The sequence below is a fragment of the Setaria viridis genome, chromosome 6 (genome assembly GCF_005286985.2).
Source record: "Setaria viridis chromosome 6, Setaria_viridis_v4.0, whole genome shotgun sequence".
Lineage (NCBI taxonomy): Eukaryota > Viridiplantae > Streptophyta > Magnoliopsida > Poales > Poaceae > Setaria > Setaria viridis.
The window spans coordinates 19,972,958-19,991,804 of record NC_048268.2 but is presented as its reverse complement, the minus strand read 5'-3'; the positions used below and the strand labels follow the sequence as shown (position 1 = coordinate 19,991,804).

Below are 18,847 nucleotides of genomic sequence, written 5' to 3'. Positions count from 1 at the left end.
GAAATTGCTTTCAACTTCACACTTCTGAGCAGTAAACTTAAAACCACAATCCATTTTGTTGCATAATATATTGCACGCTTGCTTGTCTTCGAACAAATTATCATTCCAACGTGATTACATTAGATTCAACCATGTCCAACCTATTACCCAATTTTACTAGAGGCTGTAAAAGTTGGTGACTCACTGACTGGCATCTCGTTCGTGCATCGTACGGGGTACAAGGGTACTGAATTTGATGGCATCATTAATATTGATCCAGATAGTCAACACATTTACAAAAGTCAACAATGGAAAGCTTCCAGAACTACATATCTACATTAGAAATTTAGAATAAATGATAATTAATAAGACATACAAAAGGATAAATGTGAGATAAAAATGAAAACAAAGTAAAAAAAGAACAAAGATAAGCTAAAGCTACACAACACTGCCATAAAACAGGTGGGGCTCCAATTGGTATCCAAAGCCGATATAAGGCATTTACAGAAAAAAAAAGGCAATACAAGGCATCTTGAATCGAAAATAGTACTATCATGTTTGAAGTTGATCTAGTGACCCAAAATCTGTGAGATGCGTCGTTCAGCATCCATAGGTATCTCCCTACCGGGCACATTGACCTTCAGAACACTCAAGTATCTGCGCAATTAACATTTTTGACCCAAATGAATACAGTGCAAGTGTTCAACTATAAACAATGATGTAGTAAAGTGAAAATTATTTGGCAGGCTTACTCTTTTGCGGAAAATAAATATTCATGTTCGGCGATGAATCCAAGCAAAGACTGCAAAACTAGAAGTGTAAGGCACATGGAAATCTAGGGATATGTTAGCATAATTTAAGTGATGTTACCTCGAAAGGCAAATTTAATAACTCATAGAATGTTCGAACGCGATCCAATCTTTGTTGGACTGCTTCACTATCTATTGACGGTATGGCCGCAAGAGCCTGCAGATATTTATTTTTCATGAGTGACTAGATATGTTCTTCTACTGTCAAAAGGCTGTGCGGCTACAGCATAATACAGAAGATATAATGTTACACACAAAAGCCTCACCTGTTCTAGAGCTATCGAATTCCTGCATATTTGCTGAACTCCTAACAAGTTGATTGACTTCATTTGAGCAAGTGCCTAAATGAACATATAAAGAATATGTAGGTAAGATATCTCAATTTACAGTACCGGCTTATTTAGCAAGAACATACGACTGCAGGTAAATAAAAACAAACCTTTATTGACGCATTAGCAGCAACACTGGAAATCCCACCAAATACATAATTCCTTTTTGATTCTGTGATATAAGGAGCCATTTCTTCATCCCGACGTGCGATCTATTTGTGTTGGAAGAACAAGCTAACAATTAACTTTTTGCTATACTCATCTGATAATTCTCGCTATAGTGCAAAATTGACTTAAGTGAGAATTGCAAGGTGGCCACAGCTTTTTTTGATTAACAGTGTCAAAAAATTGACTATTAAGGTTTCTTGAGAACTTTTCATTACAATTCATGATTACAAGAAATATATATAGCATAACTTGCTCTTATGATATGATTCCCTTAGATACCTTCTGTTGTAAGGGAGATATTTGTGCATACCTGAGTTGTGAGGGAGATAATAAAGTCATCAGGATCTTCAGCATCTTGATCTTCGATGTATTCTCTTTTGGTCATTTCCTGTTCAAATTCATGTTAAAAATGTTTTGGCACTGAATACATATATTACAGTGAGATGCCAAGAGAAACTTTAGTGCTAGTACCTGCATCTGATATACGGCCTCTAGTTGCATTTCCAATCTCAATACTCTGACACAATCAATAGCTAGCCTTCTGTACTCATTAGCCAGAGATGCAAGACCTTTTGGAATTGCACTAGATGAGCGGGTATGTTGACCATGCTGGCTGTGATTGGCGGTTGGTGGACTTATGAATGATTCCCCAAGCCTGCAATTCCTCAATACCCGAAACAATTACAAACTCATGCAACAACAAATATCAGGCAATGGCAAGTACTAGGGATGCCAAATAGAAAATGGATGGCTACTGGCGATAATAGTTCTTTGCTTAGGCCAAAATTGATTCTAATAATTATTTGCAGGAGATGTGTGACGTGCACTCTCTCTCCAATTTGGCCCATTATCATGAACGGAGCATTAGCGCAGATCAGCTGAATATACTCAACCATAGTAATTCGCCACTAGAGTTCAGCAACTAAATGGGCGTCACAATGTCAATGTAAAACAATCTAGTGTTACTAAAGTTGGGCGTGGCAACCCACCTGTCAGCATTTACTGAAAAAACACGAGGGAGCAAGGAAGGTTTGGAAGGGACTAGGGTTGCACACTAGGCTGCAACAGGGTATGATGAAGGATATTTGGCAAAAGAATTAATACAACCCTGATTATACAACCATTTCCATTATGACCACAGGTTATACAACCCTGATTATGTAGCCAGCCGGGTGCAACTTTAATTAACTGGTTAACAAAAACAAAGGGAATCATCATGCTTCACTACTTTAACTAGCACACAGTAAAAACAAAGAGTTATTACAACCGTCCAATGCAAGTAAACGGTATAGTTTGATCTCAACCATTGAAGCGCATAATTTGAGCCTCAGGCTTCAAATCACTCCCTTCACAATGGCATGAAGGAAACCAGCAACAACCAAAAGGAAAGAAAAAGTAAAAAGGAGAAAGAACCAGCTTGGGCCAGACCAAGTGGTGTGTGGGATGTGCCTAAGTGTACTGGGGCACCTAGTTGCATCGGTGACACTCTAAGATGCTGTAAGTAATGGAATTACCTTTCAACTGAATCAGCTAAATATTCCAAAGAGTCACTAAGAGAAGCCAACAATATCAGTTTCTGGTCATCATGTATCAAGTTTTCCTGCATAGACAAGCACAAAGAAGGAAGAGTTAAAAGCTGCAACAAGTATCTTACAAATTACTCCCTCCATTCGTATTTGATCCACGCATTAGCAAAATAAAGAGATTTAAGATTGATCTTCGTATATTGCTAGCTGGCCCCTTTTCCTAGGGTCGCACGCAGATCAAGATCACGCCTTTGGGTGAAAATCATTCACGGTTAGGGGCTGGCCAATGATGTAGCGTTGAGAAGCTCAACTGACAGGGATTAAATGAGCTGTGGAGGGTATTTTTCTTCTCCTTGGTCTCCGTGAAGCTAACAAATAGATCAAATACGAATGGAGGGAGTATGAAGTAACATCAGATTGTCAAGGCAAGGCATCACATTGCATGCTATTTTCCAATCTGTACATACTTGCAGCTATTGACCTTAATTTTCCATTTGGGTGTTGTATCGACTTCTTTAAAGTCCTAGTGTGAAAAAAGTGAACAAGATAGTATGCCTGCCTGCCCCAAACTAGAACAATACAGTCTCATATCGATTCCTATATTTGGCTGTAAAACATAAAAAACAGATCTCTACATTTACATTATTATAAGTTTTGCAGACACAATCAATAACAAACTGTGATTAAAAAATAGAAGCTAACCTATAATAACCTAAATGTCTTGCAGAAAACTATGCAGGACATATCTTGAAAAATGCCCACATGGGTGCTCAGTGATTCCAATGGATGATCATAGAAATTCAAAGTAAAATGAATATAGAATTTATCAACGCAAATAATTGGAAAAGGTATTCAACAAATTTGAAAATAATAAAAGGTACCTGCTTTATTGGGCACATATCTAATAAGAGATCACTTAGTTCAATCTCTACTTCGACTGCCTCTGCATCAGTAACATTGTTATCAGGCTGACTAGTAGAATTTTGCAAATAAATGTTTGCTGGTTCCAGGCGCATTAAACTTTCAACATCATTCCTTGAAAGAAGAATATAACTTTGCTTTTCAAGGACAGCCTGCAATTTTCACATACAATGAAAGAATCATGAACTCTCCACGTGACACAAGAAAACAGTCTACTAGGGTTGATAACAGTAGGAGTCAAACTGAAATTGCTTCAACCACTTTCTGAGTCATTTTTTTATCAGGAAAAAGAATAAAAAGATAATGCCGGAAACAGGATCATTGTAATATTACAATAAGAGCTGGCAGAGTTGAAATATGCCAGCTCAAGGCAGGAAGTCTGCTAGCTCAATCAGCATGATGTATCTCACATTTAGAAAATATATCTAAGTAGATAAAAGGAAGAACAATCAAATATCAAATATTATTTTATACAATAATACATTTATAGAAGCTAGCAGACTCATGAGACTATGGAAGCAGCATCCAAAACAATTCTTATGATTTCATGTTTTCAGACTAAATATTTTAGAGCTTATTGAAAGTTTCACAAGTTTGACCCTAGTTGAAAGTGAATGTAATGTATTAAGAAGTCAAAACACCATGAACAGTATATGTTGGTCATATACCAACTCTAGAGCTACAGCTGGATGTTTAAGAGCCATTAGCATTTAGTAGCAACAGGATTATTTACATACGAAAGCAGCATCAGGACTTGGATGGCCATGGTTTGAGTTAGGTACAGTTCAATTTGTTAAGTTTGACTTTCTGCATCGTTATCTCCTCCAGCTAATATATTAGGACTGGTCGTAGTGCAGCTGGTTAGCCTCCCCGGGAAGGAGCTAGCCGACCCGACCAGGGGTCGAACCCTGGTTTCCACCTTTATTCAGGTGGGGTTTATGGATGCAACACAATCCATTCAAGTTCATTGAAATACCTCCATATATGATGCACGACATCTTTCATGAGTACGTTCTAAAAATGTGCGTACATACTCCACAAGCTCAGTCGCATAGTTTGGCATTAATTGAACCCATCCAAGAACCTAAGAGGAAAACAAGGAATTAAAATAAATATATATATCAAAATTAGAAGGAAAACACAAACTATTTTTTTCTTTTGCTCAGGGCATTACCTCTTTAGCTATAATATCAACTGCTAGAAGCCCTTGTAGCACAGGACGTCCAAGTTCCACCAATGAATCATATACTGAGGTTGCATGTACACGTGGTCTAAATGCTGCTGGGCCTGTCAAAAGATGTATTGTAATAAAGTTATACAAATATGCAAGGAGAAAAATATATAATAGTAATTTTGAAGTAATCATTACTAAACATTAACAGAGTTTTGGAACTCAATTGTCCATTTCTGCACAGATGGGTCAAATCAGAACATTACTGTAACAGATCATTCACTATTTAATGGTCCACTGCAACCGTATGCACATATCTAACACCCGCGTCCAAAATCTACTTATGGCCAAGTGCATTCCCCAAAGAGCAAGTATACAGCATACTGTGGCACAGGCCCTGAGGCCTGAGCAATTGAAGATGGGTGGCCGACATCAAAGGGGCACTCACGTCAGGTGATAACTGAGCATCTTCAAATCTGGGACTTGTTTGATGGCTTAATTTTGCAGCATGACATCCCTGAGCAACACAGATGGAAACTCACTCTATCAGGCTCCTACAGTAGCAAGTCTATAATGTTTTCTTCCCTGGCTCCATCAGATTTGAACCTTGGAAGAGAATCTGGAGAAGTTGGGCTTCCCTATGTTGCAAGTTTTTTCATTTGGCTAGCTGTCAAGAATCGTTGGTGGACCGCCAACCACCTTGCCAAGCATGGGTTGCCTCATCTGGCTGTGTGCCCTCTCAGTGATCAGGCCGAAGAATCAATTCAGCACATACTGATCTCATGCGTGTTTGCCTGCCAATCAGTAGCAAATGAGAGCATCTTGTGGTGCTCAGCTGGAGCCCATGCACTCTATGAGCTTCTGTTAGGCTGTTCTGGTCGTTAAAACATTGTGTGCGGCGAGCCGGCGAGCACGTAACTGCTTTGTACCCTGGGGGTGGGTGGGGGTGGGTTGGGGGGGAACTTTTGACCTCTTCTTTGTAGATTTTTTTTCTCTTCTTATTGACATGAAACGCGGGTCTCCTGCGTTTTCAAGAAAAAAAATATATCGTTGACTAATAGTTACCCAGTCCGTGAACCACTACCACTAAGATCCCCGGAACCATAAACCCATCAGCAATGTACTACTGGCACTATATGCTTCATGACTTTAAAAACATTTCACAAAACTAGAACTATTCATACTTACTATCAAAGAACTACAACTTTTGGGGTCAGTTTCACAGGATTACAATTATTTGCACGCCTAGGAACACAAACAACTGCAGTTCTTCGAAACTGGTCCTAGAAGTGGTAGTTTTTTATAGTTAGGCCTTGTTTGGATAGCAGTGGATTGAAGTGGAACGAAGGGGATTGAGTCTAAAATGAACTAATTTCCCCTCCAATCCCTCCCATTCCACTTCAATCCACTACTATCCAAACAAGGCCTTAGGTGCAACTAGTTGTGGTTTTGTGAAATTTACTCTCGAATAAATGACCAGAGCAAGGCATGTTTTTTTTCCTCGAAAACGCAGGAGAGCAAGGCATGTAAAATGAGCAAACTAATAGGGTTACTGTTCTGGATGGGAAAAATAGCTAGGTACTGTTGCAAATGCATGAACAGGAAAATATCAATGCATGCAAGCCTCACAAGTGGACCTGGGTCCACACATCAGTTACATATTGATGGTACTTTCTCGTTCACATGATCTCAAACAATGGTATACAGCAATTCAACCACAACTGCTAGATCCAATTTTCTGAAGTGCAATAATATCTTTTTAATCATTTTATTTCATATAACCATACACATATGGTTAATCACACTTCACTATAATTGGACAGTTTGTGACTTACTGGATATGGCCTGCTGAACACATTTTCGGTAATCTACAAATATTGCTGGCAAGAAGTGCTCCTTCAAAAAGTTATCTACAAAAGCCAATAAGCCATCACTCCTGCACAATGTTTAAAAACAATTGTAAATATAAACATGGTCTAGTTACAAACCTGCCGTATTTAAAAGATAAACATCAGAAAACAGACAATCAATTTTCAGAAAAAGATGTAGGCCATAAAATGCTTCATAGTTCCAATCATGTACATCTGCTATTAGGTAGCATCATATGCCTATTATTTTGGAATGGAGTCAATTCACATTGAGAATTAGTTACATTATGCTTGTCGTAACTCTGCTGACCACATATATAAGGGAAACAGCCTCATATCCTACTACTAGGAGTAAGGAGTGCTGGTTTCTGAAGAGCTAATTAATAACAAACTTTATTCAAAGGTTCAATTAAAGCAGATTAATGGCTTCTTTCACTTCTATATCATCTTTGTTCGTAATTCTCGTTGGGTTTCATCTCTAGCCTACCTGGTATATCGTACAGGTTTTACATGGGTCTTGAACCATTAAACATTACACAGGTCAATCTACAATTACTATAAGCAACAGTTGAGATGACCGAGAGCAAGGTCAGATGTAAATATACCAATTGGCACCAATGCTATTAATTCATTGACTAATTATTTATGTCGAGATGGTAACTGAGCACTGACTGGAGCATATGACTTGTCTTGAGGGCCTAGTTGCGTGTTGTGACTAATGAGTATTCACCATAGCAATGGACATGGGCTCTTGGAGAGTTAACCCTAGATGATTTGAGAGTTCACTGTTGCTGTCAAATGGCCTTGTAGGTCAGCCACCAGCAGACCAGTCGGCCATAATGTGGACATTACACCTTAGTACTTCCAAATGGTTTTAATAGCCACCACAGCCCAAAAGCACATTATGCGACATGAGGTAAAAAAAAAAGGAAAAAAACCCTGGATTGCTCCCTCCTCCCACTGTCATCCCTGCTTCACTGATGTTGTTCGCTGCCGATCCCTTTCTTTCTTCAAGCTCCCTTGCCCAAGTCTCCTGACACCCGATTTGCACTCTGTTCTGCCATGCTCTGCTCTGTTATGTGCTAGCAGAATAGTCAGTCCTAGTCTAACTAGCCAGTCCACTGGCAACTTGATTCGACTTTATGACTTAAACCTTGGTTGGCACTTGCGACCAAAATTATTCTCAGATTCAAAAAACATTAATAAACAATAAGCATCCAAGGAAACAAGCTCCACCAAACTTTCTTCTTCTTTAAAAGTAATAAGCTCCTCTGGTTATGATTTCCAAAAACAAGAGAGTAGATGTCTTCTGCACATTCCATATGCTATACGGGCTTTTTGAAATGATAAAATAGAGAAATTCCTGGTAATGAAACCATCCTTGAATATTTCGGTAGCCTGCCTAAGTGCCAGTTGCTATGTAAGTCTAGAGAAGGTTACAAGAGCCAAGGGCTAAATAAAACAAACAAGGAGCCTCCTAGTGATTGTGCTTTGTACAATGTCCTATAAACTATCAGAAGGTAGCTCTAAATTATAGGCACAAATGAACCTTATGCTTATTGAAGATCTCCAAGAAACAGTGTGGCTAGCTGCTTTAAATCAAGCCCTTGATACTCAGTAAATAACCCCAATTAGATTTTTACCAATCTTACTACGGATCTTTTATCTTGTCATTCCTTATACAAATTTCAATAATAGCTACTCTCATTCAAACTGAGAAAAATGGACCAGAGGCCCTCCAATATAGTAATAAATTGTCCTTCTTAGTAACACAAACACATGGCAAGTTCTATGGTATTCTGTACGGCAGCATAGATCTATCACAACTACTTTTTGGTGCTGTGGGATGCAGTAGTTTGGCTAGATGGTAGCCACAGCACAAACACAGTCAATAGAATACATTCACGCTTCTGCATATGATCAACATATCCACAAAAATTTGCAGGTTATCAAAGGCAAAAGTAATTGTAGATTTCAAAGTCAATATAAATTGAAGCTAAGTGATCTGGAACAATACCCAAGTTGTGAGTACTTCTGAGGCAACATCGATCCTATTTTATTCATAAACTGCAAAATCAAATATCTCCATGAACAACATAGTATACTGTGAGACGCATGTACAACAGACAACCACAAGGCAAGTCACCTCAAAAACAGGACGGTAAACTGACGCGGCTAGGAAAATTCCTTGGTCAGGTATGACACTTGCTGTTCCATAACCTTCTTGTGGCACATTTGAATTTCTTCGCCATCCTTGACCTGTGGTAGATCAGAATTGAACACACATTATATAAATACAAATTCAACAGCAAGTAGGCAAAACCATTTAAAAGCAAAAATTAGCTAAGGCGCATGAGTGCATGACTAATGTTTAAATGAAAATAAAAGCAAAGCAGAAAATATCCATAATAGCCACAACATACATTCAATATACACATCAAACAAAAGCGTGAAAAGAAACAAGATTTCATCCAAGCGATGTAAGCTGGTCAATACATACCTTCATTTGGCACTGAGGTTGCTGAATCAGTAATGCGGAAAGCGAAAGAAAGGCCTTCCGATCCATCCCTGCAGAAAGAATGTTTATCATCCAGTGATGGTAAAAGAAAAGGAAACACAAAGGCTAGAACTATATTTTCTTAGTAACAGGCAAAATGAAACTACCTAAGCCAAGCAACAATTTAAACTTCAAAAAATTAGCACTTGAGTGTGTAAAAAGGAGAGCAGGTACAGGCGCACCACAAATTAAATAATGTAAAACAGATCACCATCCGTTGCTCAGGTGATTACATAATAATTTACTCAATTACAATACTGTGAATATACAAGTAAAAATATAGTAATCCATGTAGTAGGCCACTAATAGGCGAATACTTGCCTCTTTTCCTTCACTGGGTCCTTATTTGCAAGTCTAGCTGTCTGGACAGCTGCATCAGCAGTAGCAGCTTCTGGAGTTGCCCTCAAAATTTCACAAAGAAGTTGCTGGCACTCACTCTAACCAAAAGGAAATACAGATGAGAAAGGAAGGCATATAAAAGTTCAAAGATACAGCAGCAATACTTCACGTTTCATCACACATGGACAGACAATGTTTATAACTTGCTGCCACTACTGATTAACAGGCTTGTTATATTATACCTTTCGATAAAAAAGCATGTATTATTCCAAATTTCAAAACAGAAATGGGATGCATAGTGGTGCATAAAATTTGAGAGAAGCAATAGCTGTTGATAGAAAATGAAAAACCATGTCAAAGTGATAGACAAGTATTATCAAAGGCTACCTGCACAACTGATAGTGAGAATGCAACACTAAAACCACCAGTAGCTTGGGAAGATTCGGAGTCAGGATTCCAGCTTGCATCCCCATTTACAATATGAGGTGTGTTTATGTTGTCAACCTCAGATGTTGACTTTTGTTCAAGAAGATCTCCAACAATAATATGATTCTCTGACAAGCAGAATAATTTTTAATGTTTGCACGTAAAAAGATACAGGTTTGTATGAAATCAAGCTAACTGATACATAGCACCTACCAAGTATGTCTAAAAGACATTCAAATATTGATCTAAGAAGTTGAGTAGCTGCACGCTGAGCATCTCCTGTGGGTGCCATAGCTGGGGAAATGGGACTGACAACAAGTTGCGCTGCCATTACAGATGCACCATTCTTTGTTTTCTGTTTGAGCATCTGGAACCGGGGAATGGGTCCATCTGAATGTGACGCATCAGATGTTCTTTTTGCAGCTTTATCTGTGCTGGATTTTGAAGCCTCTTCAGAATAGGCTTTAATCTTTGAAGTGATAACATCATGGATTGTAGGGCGTACTCGTTGGCTGTCATGAAAATGATACTAATTAAAAACAACTCAAAAGTTAAAATGAGAATCAAAACAGCACAAGCAAAACTATCTTGCTCCAAGTTGTTACAGATAATGGTGCTAACTTCAAGGCAGCAGGCAAGCTTTTAATGGAGAGGATTCCTACAATATTTTGGAGTCCATGTGCTGCACACTGTTTGGATCTCATGGAGGAGATTGGGAACTTGGCAGCATTCAAGAAACATAATGCACGTGCAAGGCGTGTTACAACTTTCATCTATAGGCACAGGAGGATCCTTACATGCCATGAGGGAGGAGACAGGTGGGGCTTATCTTGTGAGACCTGCAGCAACTCGTTTAGCAACTTCCTTTCTTACTTTGAAGAGTCTGTACAAGCACAAGGATGCTTTGAAGGCTTTATTTTATAGTGAAAAATGGACTGGGAACAAATTGGCAAAAACCAAAGCTGGTCTAGATGTGCATGCCATTGTGTTCTCTACAGAGTTCTGGAATAAAGTTGAATATTGCCTTAAAGCTTCAGGCCCACTTCTTATTGTGCTTAGGGTGGTTGATGGAGATGAGAAGCCAGCAATGCCAGAGGTTAAAGCATTAATGAACCATGCAAAGGAGAAGATCAATCTGAGCTTTGCCATCCCATTCAAGAAAAAGTTGCTTGACAAGATCATGGAGATAATTGAGCGACGTTGGGAGAAACAAATGGATCATCCACTATATGGGGCTGCATTGTATTTGAACCCAGGGAAGCTACATCCTCTCATAAGAAAAAAATGATAATGTAACTGTTGGATAGCTAAGATGTTGCTTTCTTGATGTGCTTGCAAGAATGGTAGAGGATGAGGAAACTAGAGACAAGATCGATGGTGAAGCCATGGATTATGAATTTCTTCGAGGAGATGCTTTTTCAAACAAAATGGCCAAGCAAAACCTTGAGTCCTTGAGCCCTAGGAAGTGCTGTGTTCTTCACTTTTAATGTCATCAAGTGTACATTACGACAACTTAATTCCAGCACGCATTTTTCAGTCCTATCTCCTAATATACGATGCATTTGTTGTTCTAGTTGATTGGTGGTGTTCATATGGTGGCCGAGCTATTGAGCTACAAAGGTTTGCTAAGCGAGTGGTCAGTCTTTGTGCTTCATCATCTGGTTGCGAGCACAACTGGAGCACATTTGAATTTGTGAGTTTTTCCCCATCTGTCATCTCCTTGCTGTTCTTACCAATATTTCAGCAAGCATTTTATTCCTCTTTTTGGTGTATTGTGTTTCTTATTTTGTAGATCCACACAAAGAAAAGGAACCGGTTGTTGCATAAGAGGTTAAATTCTATTGTTTTTGTTTCCTACAACCGGAAGATGAAAACTAGGTTCCAATAATTGCGGCAGTAGAAGGGTAAAAGCTTTGATCCTTTGGTTGTTGAGGAGTTTGATTGGGACAATGAGTGGGCTGACTCACTGCATGTGCCCCCTCATGGTGCTCGTGGCTGTGAGTGTGACCTTACATGGGACCTTGTTGGTGAAGCTGTTGAAGCATCAGAGTCACTTCGTCGCAGAAATTTACCAAGAAGAGCCCACAACAAGCGTGCAAGAAATTCTGCACCTACTGTGGTTCAGGAAGAGCTGGGTTCAGAAAATGAAGAGGAAGAAAATCAAGATCCCTATGACGAGGCAGATGTGACAGATTGTGAGGATGATCCTTGTGATGCCAATGGAAGTGGAGGAGATGAGGAGACAGCCAACATCCTTGGAGAGTTTGATGATGGCTATTGAGAGATGAGAGATTTCAGATTTCCTATGTTGCTATTTCATATATGATGTGCACTAACAGCACTAATAATTAAGTCATGCCATTAGAGGCTAGTTTTTGGCTATTGAGACATTTCAGATTTGCTCTTTTGCTACTTCATATTGTGCACTAGTAGTATAGTACTCTAGTAGCACTACTTATCATCCTTATTGTGGTCCAAAACTATGTATGTGTGTTAAGAATTGGTAATTTTAAGGTCTGATTTGCTTCTGAATTTTAGTGCCATTATATATTAACATATTCTTATGGCGTCGCCTAGGCATCCACCTTACTCGCCTAGGCATCCGGAAGGGGGTCGCTCGCCTCGCCTTAACACCTTTTAAACCATGAACATGAGAAAACAACATGTTCTTGTCATGGGTTAAAATACCACCATATCAGGTATGTCTAATTATGTTTAGGAGGGGGGAGGGCATATTGTTCTGGTAAAGTTGTAGATATTTCTCAGGATTAAGTATAAATAAGGATGATCTTGTTCTCTGGAATAAAGAAGTTTGCCCTGTACATTTCTATGAAAACTATGTGATATACAGAGCTTATTAAGAACAAAATAGAAAACAAATAGGATGAGAAGTACCATATCACAGCTCCTGCAGCTGCAACCTTTCCAAGCATGGATAAGCATTGTACCAATGTTCTCAAGTATTTCACATTAAGGGGGGCATCTGCCTTGATCATTGAATCCTAAAGACATTCCAAACAAATAGATATAAGTGAGGCAATTTGACAGGAAAAAAATGAAACCACCACGGATTGAGAAACAAAAGGCATACAATGAACTCATCTGGTGCCGCACAGGAAAGAAAAATTGGGATTTGACGAGAAATACTTTTCGAATCCTTCCGAGAGCGTCCATCACTTTCACGCATGTCTAAGCTACTATCATCATCCGGGCCATCAAATGAAGAGCTGAAAAATACAAAAAAAAGACAAAATCAGAAAAATTGTTGTCAATGTGTCCTATTCATTTAGGAATAGGACTACGATTACTTTGATTTTGATATAAATACTACAAATTCTTAGCATAATTCATGAAAGCAAGGATCATGCAACAAGCTTGTGTACAATGACTTTATGCATATTGTTGAAGGCATGATATTGTGGTGAGATTAGCTAGATGTGAGCTGAAGTGTTTTGAGGATCAATCACCATAAATAAGCATTACTGTATGAAGCATAGTAATGTTCACATCAGACAGGTATCCATCAACTTACCATAGATACCTCTAGTTGCTAACAAAGTAACCACATCCTTTTGGAGATTTGACAAAAGAAAATTTACCGTAGATTTTTATTGTACTATACTTTTATGACCTAAGAAAATTGCAATACAATAAAATCATTTTTCACCACAAATAATGTGCTTTCATATAACCAGTCTATACATTTTATATTCATAACAAGTTGCAGGTTTTTGGTCATTGGTCACCGTTAAATGTTTTTATTGCAAACATTCTAGGGAGTCACCAGAGAATGAAATGCATCAAAACCCAGCACAGGGTCAAGTCAACAAAACGCATCAACTTTTTTACTTTTATGAAGGCATTGAATACTTGGAAGCAGGAAATGAAGTTGAACATACCCTCCATCAATAGAACTAGTTTTTGGAAACCCATCTGCAGCCACTGCTCCACTAATGTGATTGTCACCTTTAATTGACCTAGTTCTCCTTGAAAGAGGTTGCATGCTATTTAATACACGCCCAGCAGCTGTAGAAGCTGGTACGTCCTCACTGTCAGCCATGCTCAAAGTCACAGAGCTGCAAGAGAAAATCTTGGAAAGTGAACAACTGTTGATTGCTGATGGAATTGCAGCCAGTCACTTGAGGCATATTATTTACCACTACCAAAGAAGTTAACAAAAAATCACATTAAAATGAGATTTTCAGTGCACAACACAGTCACGGTGCCAACATTAGTGATGAAAATGTGATATGCCAAAGAAAAGCATGTAACTAAAAAAAACAGAGTGGCCACAGAATCAACTGAGATCATCAAAGCAGACCAAAGGAAATAGAAGCATACCTATATTCTCCATTGTTGTACAAATGGCCATGCAACTCTTCCAAAATTTTGTAAAACAGTACACCTCGCAGCTTTGTGAGGTCAGAACGAACATCTTGAAGAGCACCTACCTTTAAAGTTTTGTTAGGTGTGATATTGCTGTGATGAAAGAAGATCAGAAGGATATTTGCTAGCTCATGATAATCTACACAAGTGTCTCGAGCTGCATACGTATGAGGAACAACGACAAAACCCAAATGACATAGAATGATGACCTTATTAGCTAATAAAAACATCTAAATTATGTTTCATCGTCACTTCAGAACAGAACGTGCAAATGCTGAAATTTATTTAATCACCATAAACATAAATAGTGCTGATATAAAATTTACCAAAGTCATCAATATATGTCCCTCAAATTAAACAACGAGTAACAATGTCTACCAATCCATGTGATGTTTTGGTAAACCAGTCATATTTTGTCCAGTTGTCAGAGAGTTGATATAATTCTTAACTGTTCTAGTTTACTACAACACTTGCAATCCTCGTCATTTTTATCAGTTCTAACTTCTAAGACTAGATAGGTACCCAGGACATGTATCCATTCAGCATAAGGGGCACTGCAAATCGGGTTCCTCAACCACAAATGTGAAACATAGCTTAACAGTAAATTGAGTTGGATGTCCAAGGAGACGAATTGTGCCTACACAGACGATGATTAAACTAACATCACAACATAAATATTGCGGAACCTATTGAGTTCATGTACAGAACATAGCTACGAACAATGCAATTACAGCACAAGTGCAATTTAGTATTTTGTTGGATTAATGCAGAGCACACAATAGACGAACACCTTAACTAAAAGGCACAAGCAAACGTAACATAACCTAGCCAAAATTTTCAGAAAGCTAAAGCAGGAAACAAGATATATATGGTTAGACGTTGCGACTAACCGCTTGAAGGCCTTCTCGTTCTAGCATCAGCATTGATTGGACATGCAACTGTACTGCAGCATACAGCTGCTTCTCTGCCATTAAGTTTTCGATCCGAGCAGGAACCTGTGATATTCACTACATTAGTTGAGAGAATAAGTTCCTCAAGTTTGGGATATATTTAAGGCTGAAAGTAGACGGAAGAACACAAATGGTGCAAATAACTCAAGCTGAAATGGTGTGGTTAAGGCTAATTCTACTTATTCTTGATTTTTCTTCCGAATGTTTACCTCTCAACTTTTTGAGCTGAGCCTGAGTTTTTGCCACATTTTTGTACGAGGCATCATAATTAAGATGAGGCATGTGCGTTCGAGAAAAAATTAATGAGGCACTATATGAGGCTGAGCTGGAGCTTTAGTCATGCTTTTATAAAAGAAATTACATAGTGAAGTTTTTGAGCTTTCTTGAGCCAAGCTAAAACATTAGAACCTTTGGCTGAGCCAAGGTCAAGCCCAATTCTAAGTTCAAAAGCTGACCCCAGCTCAGCTTAAGCCAAGGCAGGACCTACATCTCAAGAAGTGCACACATCATGCTGAAAAATGACTTTCACAGCCCAAGTGTTCTCTTTAACCCTAGACCAAGTGTCCTCTTTAACCCTAGAATTTGCATTTGTCTAATTGAAAAATTAAACAAATGCATCAAATGTGTTGCTATTCATATGATTTCAAGCCTTTTTTATTGTTTTCAATACATGGTCAAAACAACTTTGCACTTCACAGAACCAACTCAGCATTGAAAGAATCTTTTAAATAGTTTTGCTTTTGGGATTTGCCACAAATCTTTAACAGAAGGGAAGCCAAAACATAATCCAAAAACTGTTGGATTCCGCAAGGACCCTTGGAGAATGTGGATCCAACACATATTCACAGCATGGTTACTACATTTCATCTGCTTAGATTATGTAAGTCCATGGAGGGCAAGTATGTTCAGCAGGAAATTTACTAACATCATATAATATTATAACGGCACCATGCAAGATCAACCACACACTAGACTTTCTCCCTTCCCATAAATGACTAAAATTAGACTTACTATCAACATTTGGATACTAAGTACAGACAAAATCCATACTATATGAAAGAAATAAATGTAGGAAATGTAGGGCAATACAGAGCTCTACAGTAAGACATTTCCATGGACCATAGAACTATTGTATTTGTATGCACAAAGCTAGTTTCTAACCAAATTGATTCTGGGAAAAAAAAAGAAGAAACTTCTAGACAATTGAATTCTGAGAATAAGTTTCTAACCAAACTGATTTTCTGAAGAAAAAAAAAGATTCTAACCCAATTGAAATATGAACTGAATTGTTGCCTATGAAATATGCAAAATTTCTTTAGTTCCAGGAGGTCCCTAATGGCTTCAACAAAGGTGTTTGCTACACCATTTTTTAACATGTTTTAGAAAATATTGTATTACATCTGTCAGCTAAGTAGCATATATAGTGTATAACTTGGCTGAAACAATCCATTTTTTATGTTCTCAATAAAAAATAATTGATCGTAGCTTCTGATTAAAAAACTCAGTAGTTCAGTTAAGTGCATGTCAAGTATACCACGTTTGCCCATGTCAACTTAACTATGCATTTATGATAGGCAATGTCCGGATCCCAAACAACATAATCTTGTCGCCGAGATGATGATGAATATTCTTTAGGGACTCTTCTAAAACTTCTACAATCAGAATCGATGAAGCTTAAGCACTGACCTTGGCAACATCCTCAACCTGATCCAAAAGAGAGAGGACATGGCGTAGTGTGAGGGACCGGTACCACAGCTGGCCGAGGTGCTTATTCTTCCTGCCAAGCAGCTTCTTGGCCTCTGCCATCTCTCCCTTAAGTCCAGTAATGCTATCCGCAGACTCGCTGAACAACCGTAGGATCTGTCGCCACAGAAGATGAAAAGGGAAAAGGGAAATTAAACCCAAAAGCTCCACACAGCATGTTGGATTAAGGTCCTGCGACGACTAAAGGGCTCGCCAGGGAAATAAATCATAATGACCAAGGTGGGTGGACCAGAAGGAACCTGGGAGTAGTTCTGGATGGCCTTGTTGAAGCCGTGGTGGTAGGCGTGCACGACCTCGTCAACGACGTCCTCAATGAGATCGCTCTGCTCCTTGAGGAACTGGATCTCGCCGTCGCGGTCCTTGGAAGTGAGGATGTGCACAACATGCGGCAGCGAGTCGAACCGCGCGGCCGCCCACCCCTCATCGATCCGCGACAATCCTTCCTTGAGGTACTGCGCCCCCGGAGACAACGAAAATTAGAAATTTCCGATCACAATTCCGGGTTAGCATCGCATCCGACGCGAGGAACGACGGTGGGGAAGCGATGGGGAGGGGGAAACTTACGGATTTGTCGGCCGGAATAGGGAGGCCATCGAAGATGCCGCGGCGGTGACCGCTGCGGCTCATCGTGCCGGCGGCAACAAGGGGCGGCCTTGCGGAGGAGGTGCTGAGATCTGGGCGGAGTTGGGGTCCGGAGGTTGGGTTGGTACCCTGTCTACTTATAAAATTAAGAAGAAGCTAGCTTCAGCCAGCGGCGGCGGCGCGTCGATCCCGTGGAGAGCGGTGCGCAGCGACAACGCGTCAAGTCCACGGCCAGCGGCGGCCGGAGGACGGCGAATCGGAGCGGCGGCGGAGGGTGGAGTGGCACGCGCGCGAGAGGGAGACCCGGGGGAAGGCGCACAGCCAGGTGGTGGCTGGTGGGATCAGATCACCTCACCTCTCTCTGCCAGGAATGTTGTGGGCCCTATGTTCCAGCCGAGCCGTACAAGGAAATGGGAGATGTCTCACGACGTGTTTCGCAGCACTTCACTAAAAAATTTATAGCTCCACCCCACCAACTCCACCGACTTTTTTGTATTTTGGCCCTTTTCGCGAAAAAATCTCACAAATAGACCCCTGACGAAACCAATTCCAAAAATGAACCCTTAGCTTAGCACCAGGATGGCTGGCGTCAAGCTATAACGTCTTGGTGCCAGGCATCCTGACGCCGAGATCCCCCACTCGCGCCTCCGACGTGGCGCCAGGGCCCTGACGTGGCGCCGAGGCTTGGCGCCAAGATCGCCATAGATCTTGGCGCCAAGCCTCGGCGCCAGCCTCCCTGGTGTCAAGCCTCCCTACATATACCACCCCCTTCTTCCTGCCCGAGAGTTCCTCCTCATTCTTCTCCACTCTCTCGGTTTTTACTCTCCCTACTTCGCCCTAGACTACAAATCGACATTGTAGCTTAGGAAACTTTCATTTGATCCGTGGATCCTGAAGAGCAAGGTATCCTCTCTCCCTCATACCTTTTTTCACATCGATTCGCTATATATTTGTTGCATTTTTGAACTTAGGGTTTCATGCAAATGTAGGATGCCGAGGCGTGGAAAAGCTAATAAACTAAGGTAATCTCAGCGCACGTAGTTATGTTATATGCTCATTGTTGTGGATCAAA

At 39.9% G+C, this 18,847-nt stretch overlaps 1 protein-coding gene across 1 annotated transcript; it reads right to left on the bottom strand.

Moving 5' to 3' along the window:
- Positions 1-227: 227 nt before the first annotated feature.
- Positions 228-18,159, bottom strand: LOC117860155 (exocyst complex component SEC8). The gene is made up of 26 exons (XM_034743397.2): positions 17,758-18,159; positions 17,433-17,645; positions 17,116-17,289; positions 15,370-15,474; positions 14,435-14,544; positions 13,993-14,169; positions 13,185-13,320; positions 12,989-13,095; positions 10,307-10,605; positions 10,055-10,221; positions 9,650-9,765; positions 9,272-9,339; positions 8,918-9,030; positions 8,789-8,838; positions 6,739-6,839; positions 4,907-5,019; positions 4,709-4,816; positions 3,693-3,884; positions 2,800-2,885; positions 1,757-1,940; positions 1,596-1,673; positions 1,228-1,329; positions 1,055-1,129; positions 850-945; positions 732-781; positions 228-636 (listed from the first exon to the last, which is right to left on the bottom strand). The coding sequence occupies exons 1-26, from the start codon at positions 17,818-17,820 to the stop codon at positions 549-551; spliced, it is 3,171 nt and encodes a 1,056-aa protein (XP_034599288.1). The 5' UTR covers positions 17,821-18,159; the 3' UTR covers positions 228-548.
- Between the last annotated feature and the right edge of the window lie 688 nt (positions 18,160-18,847).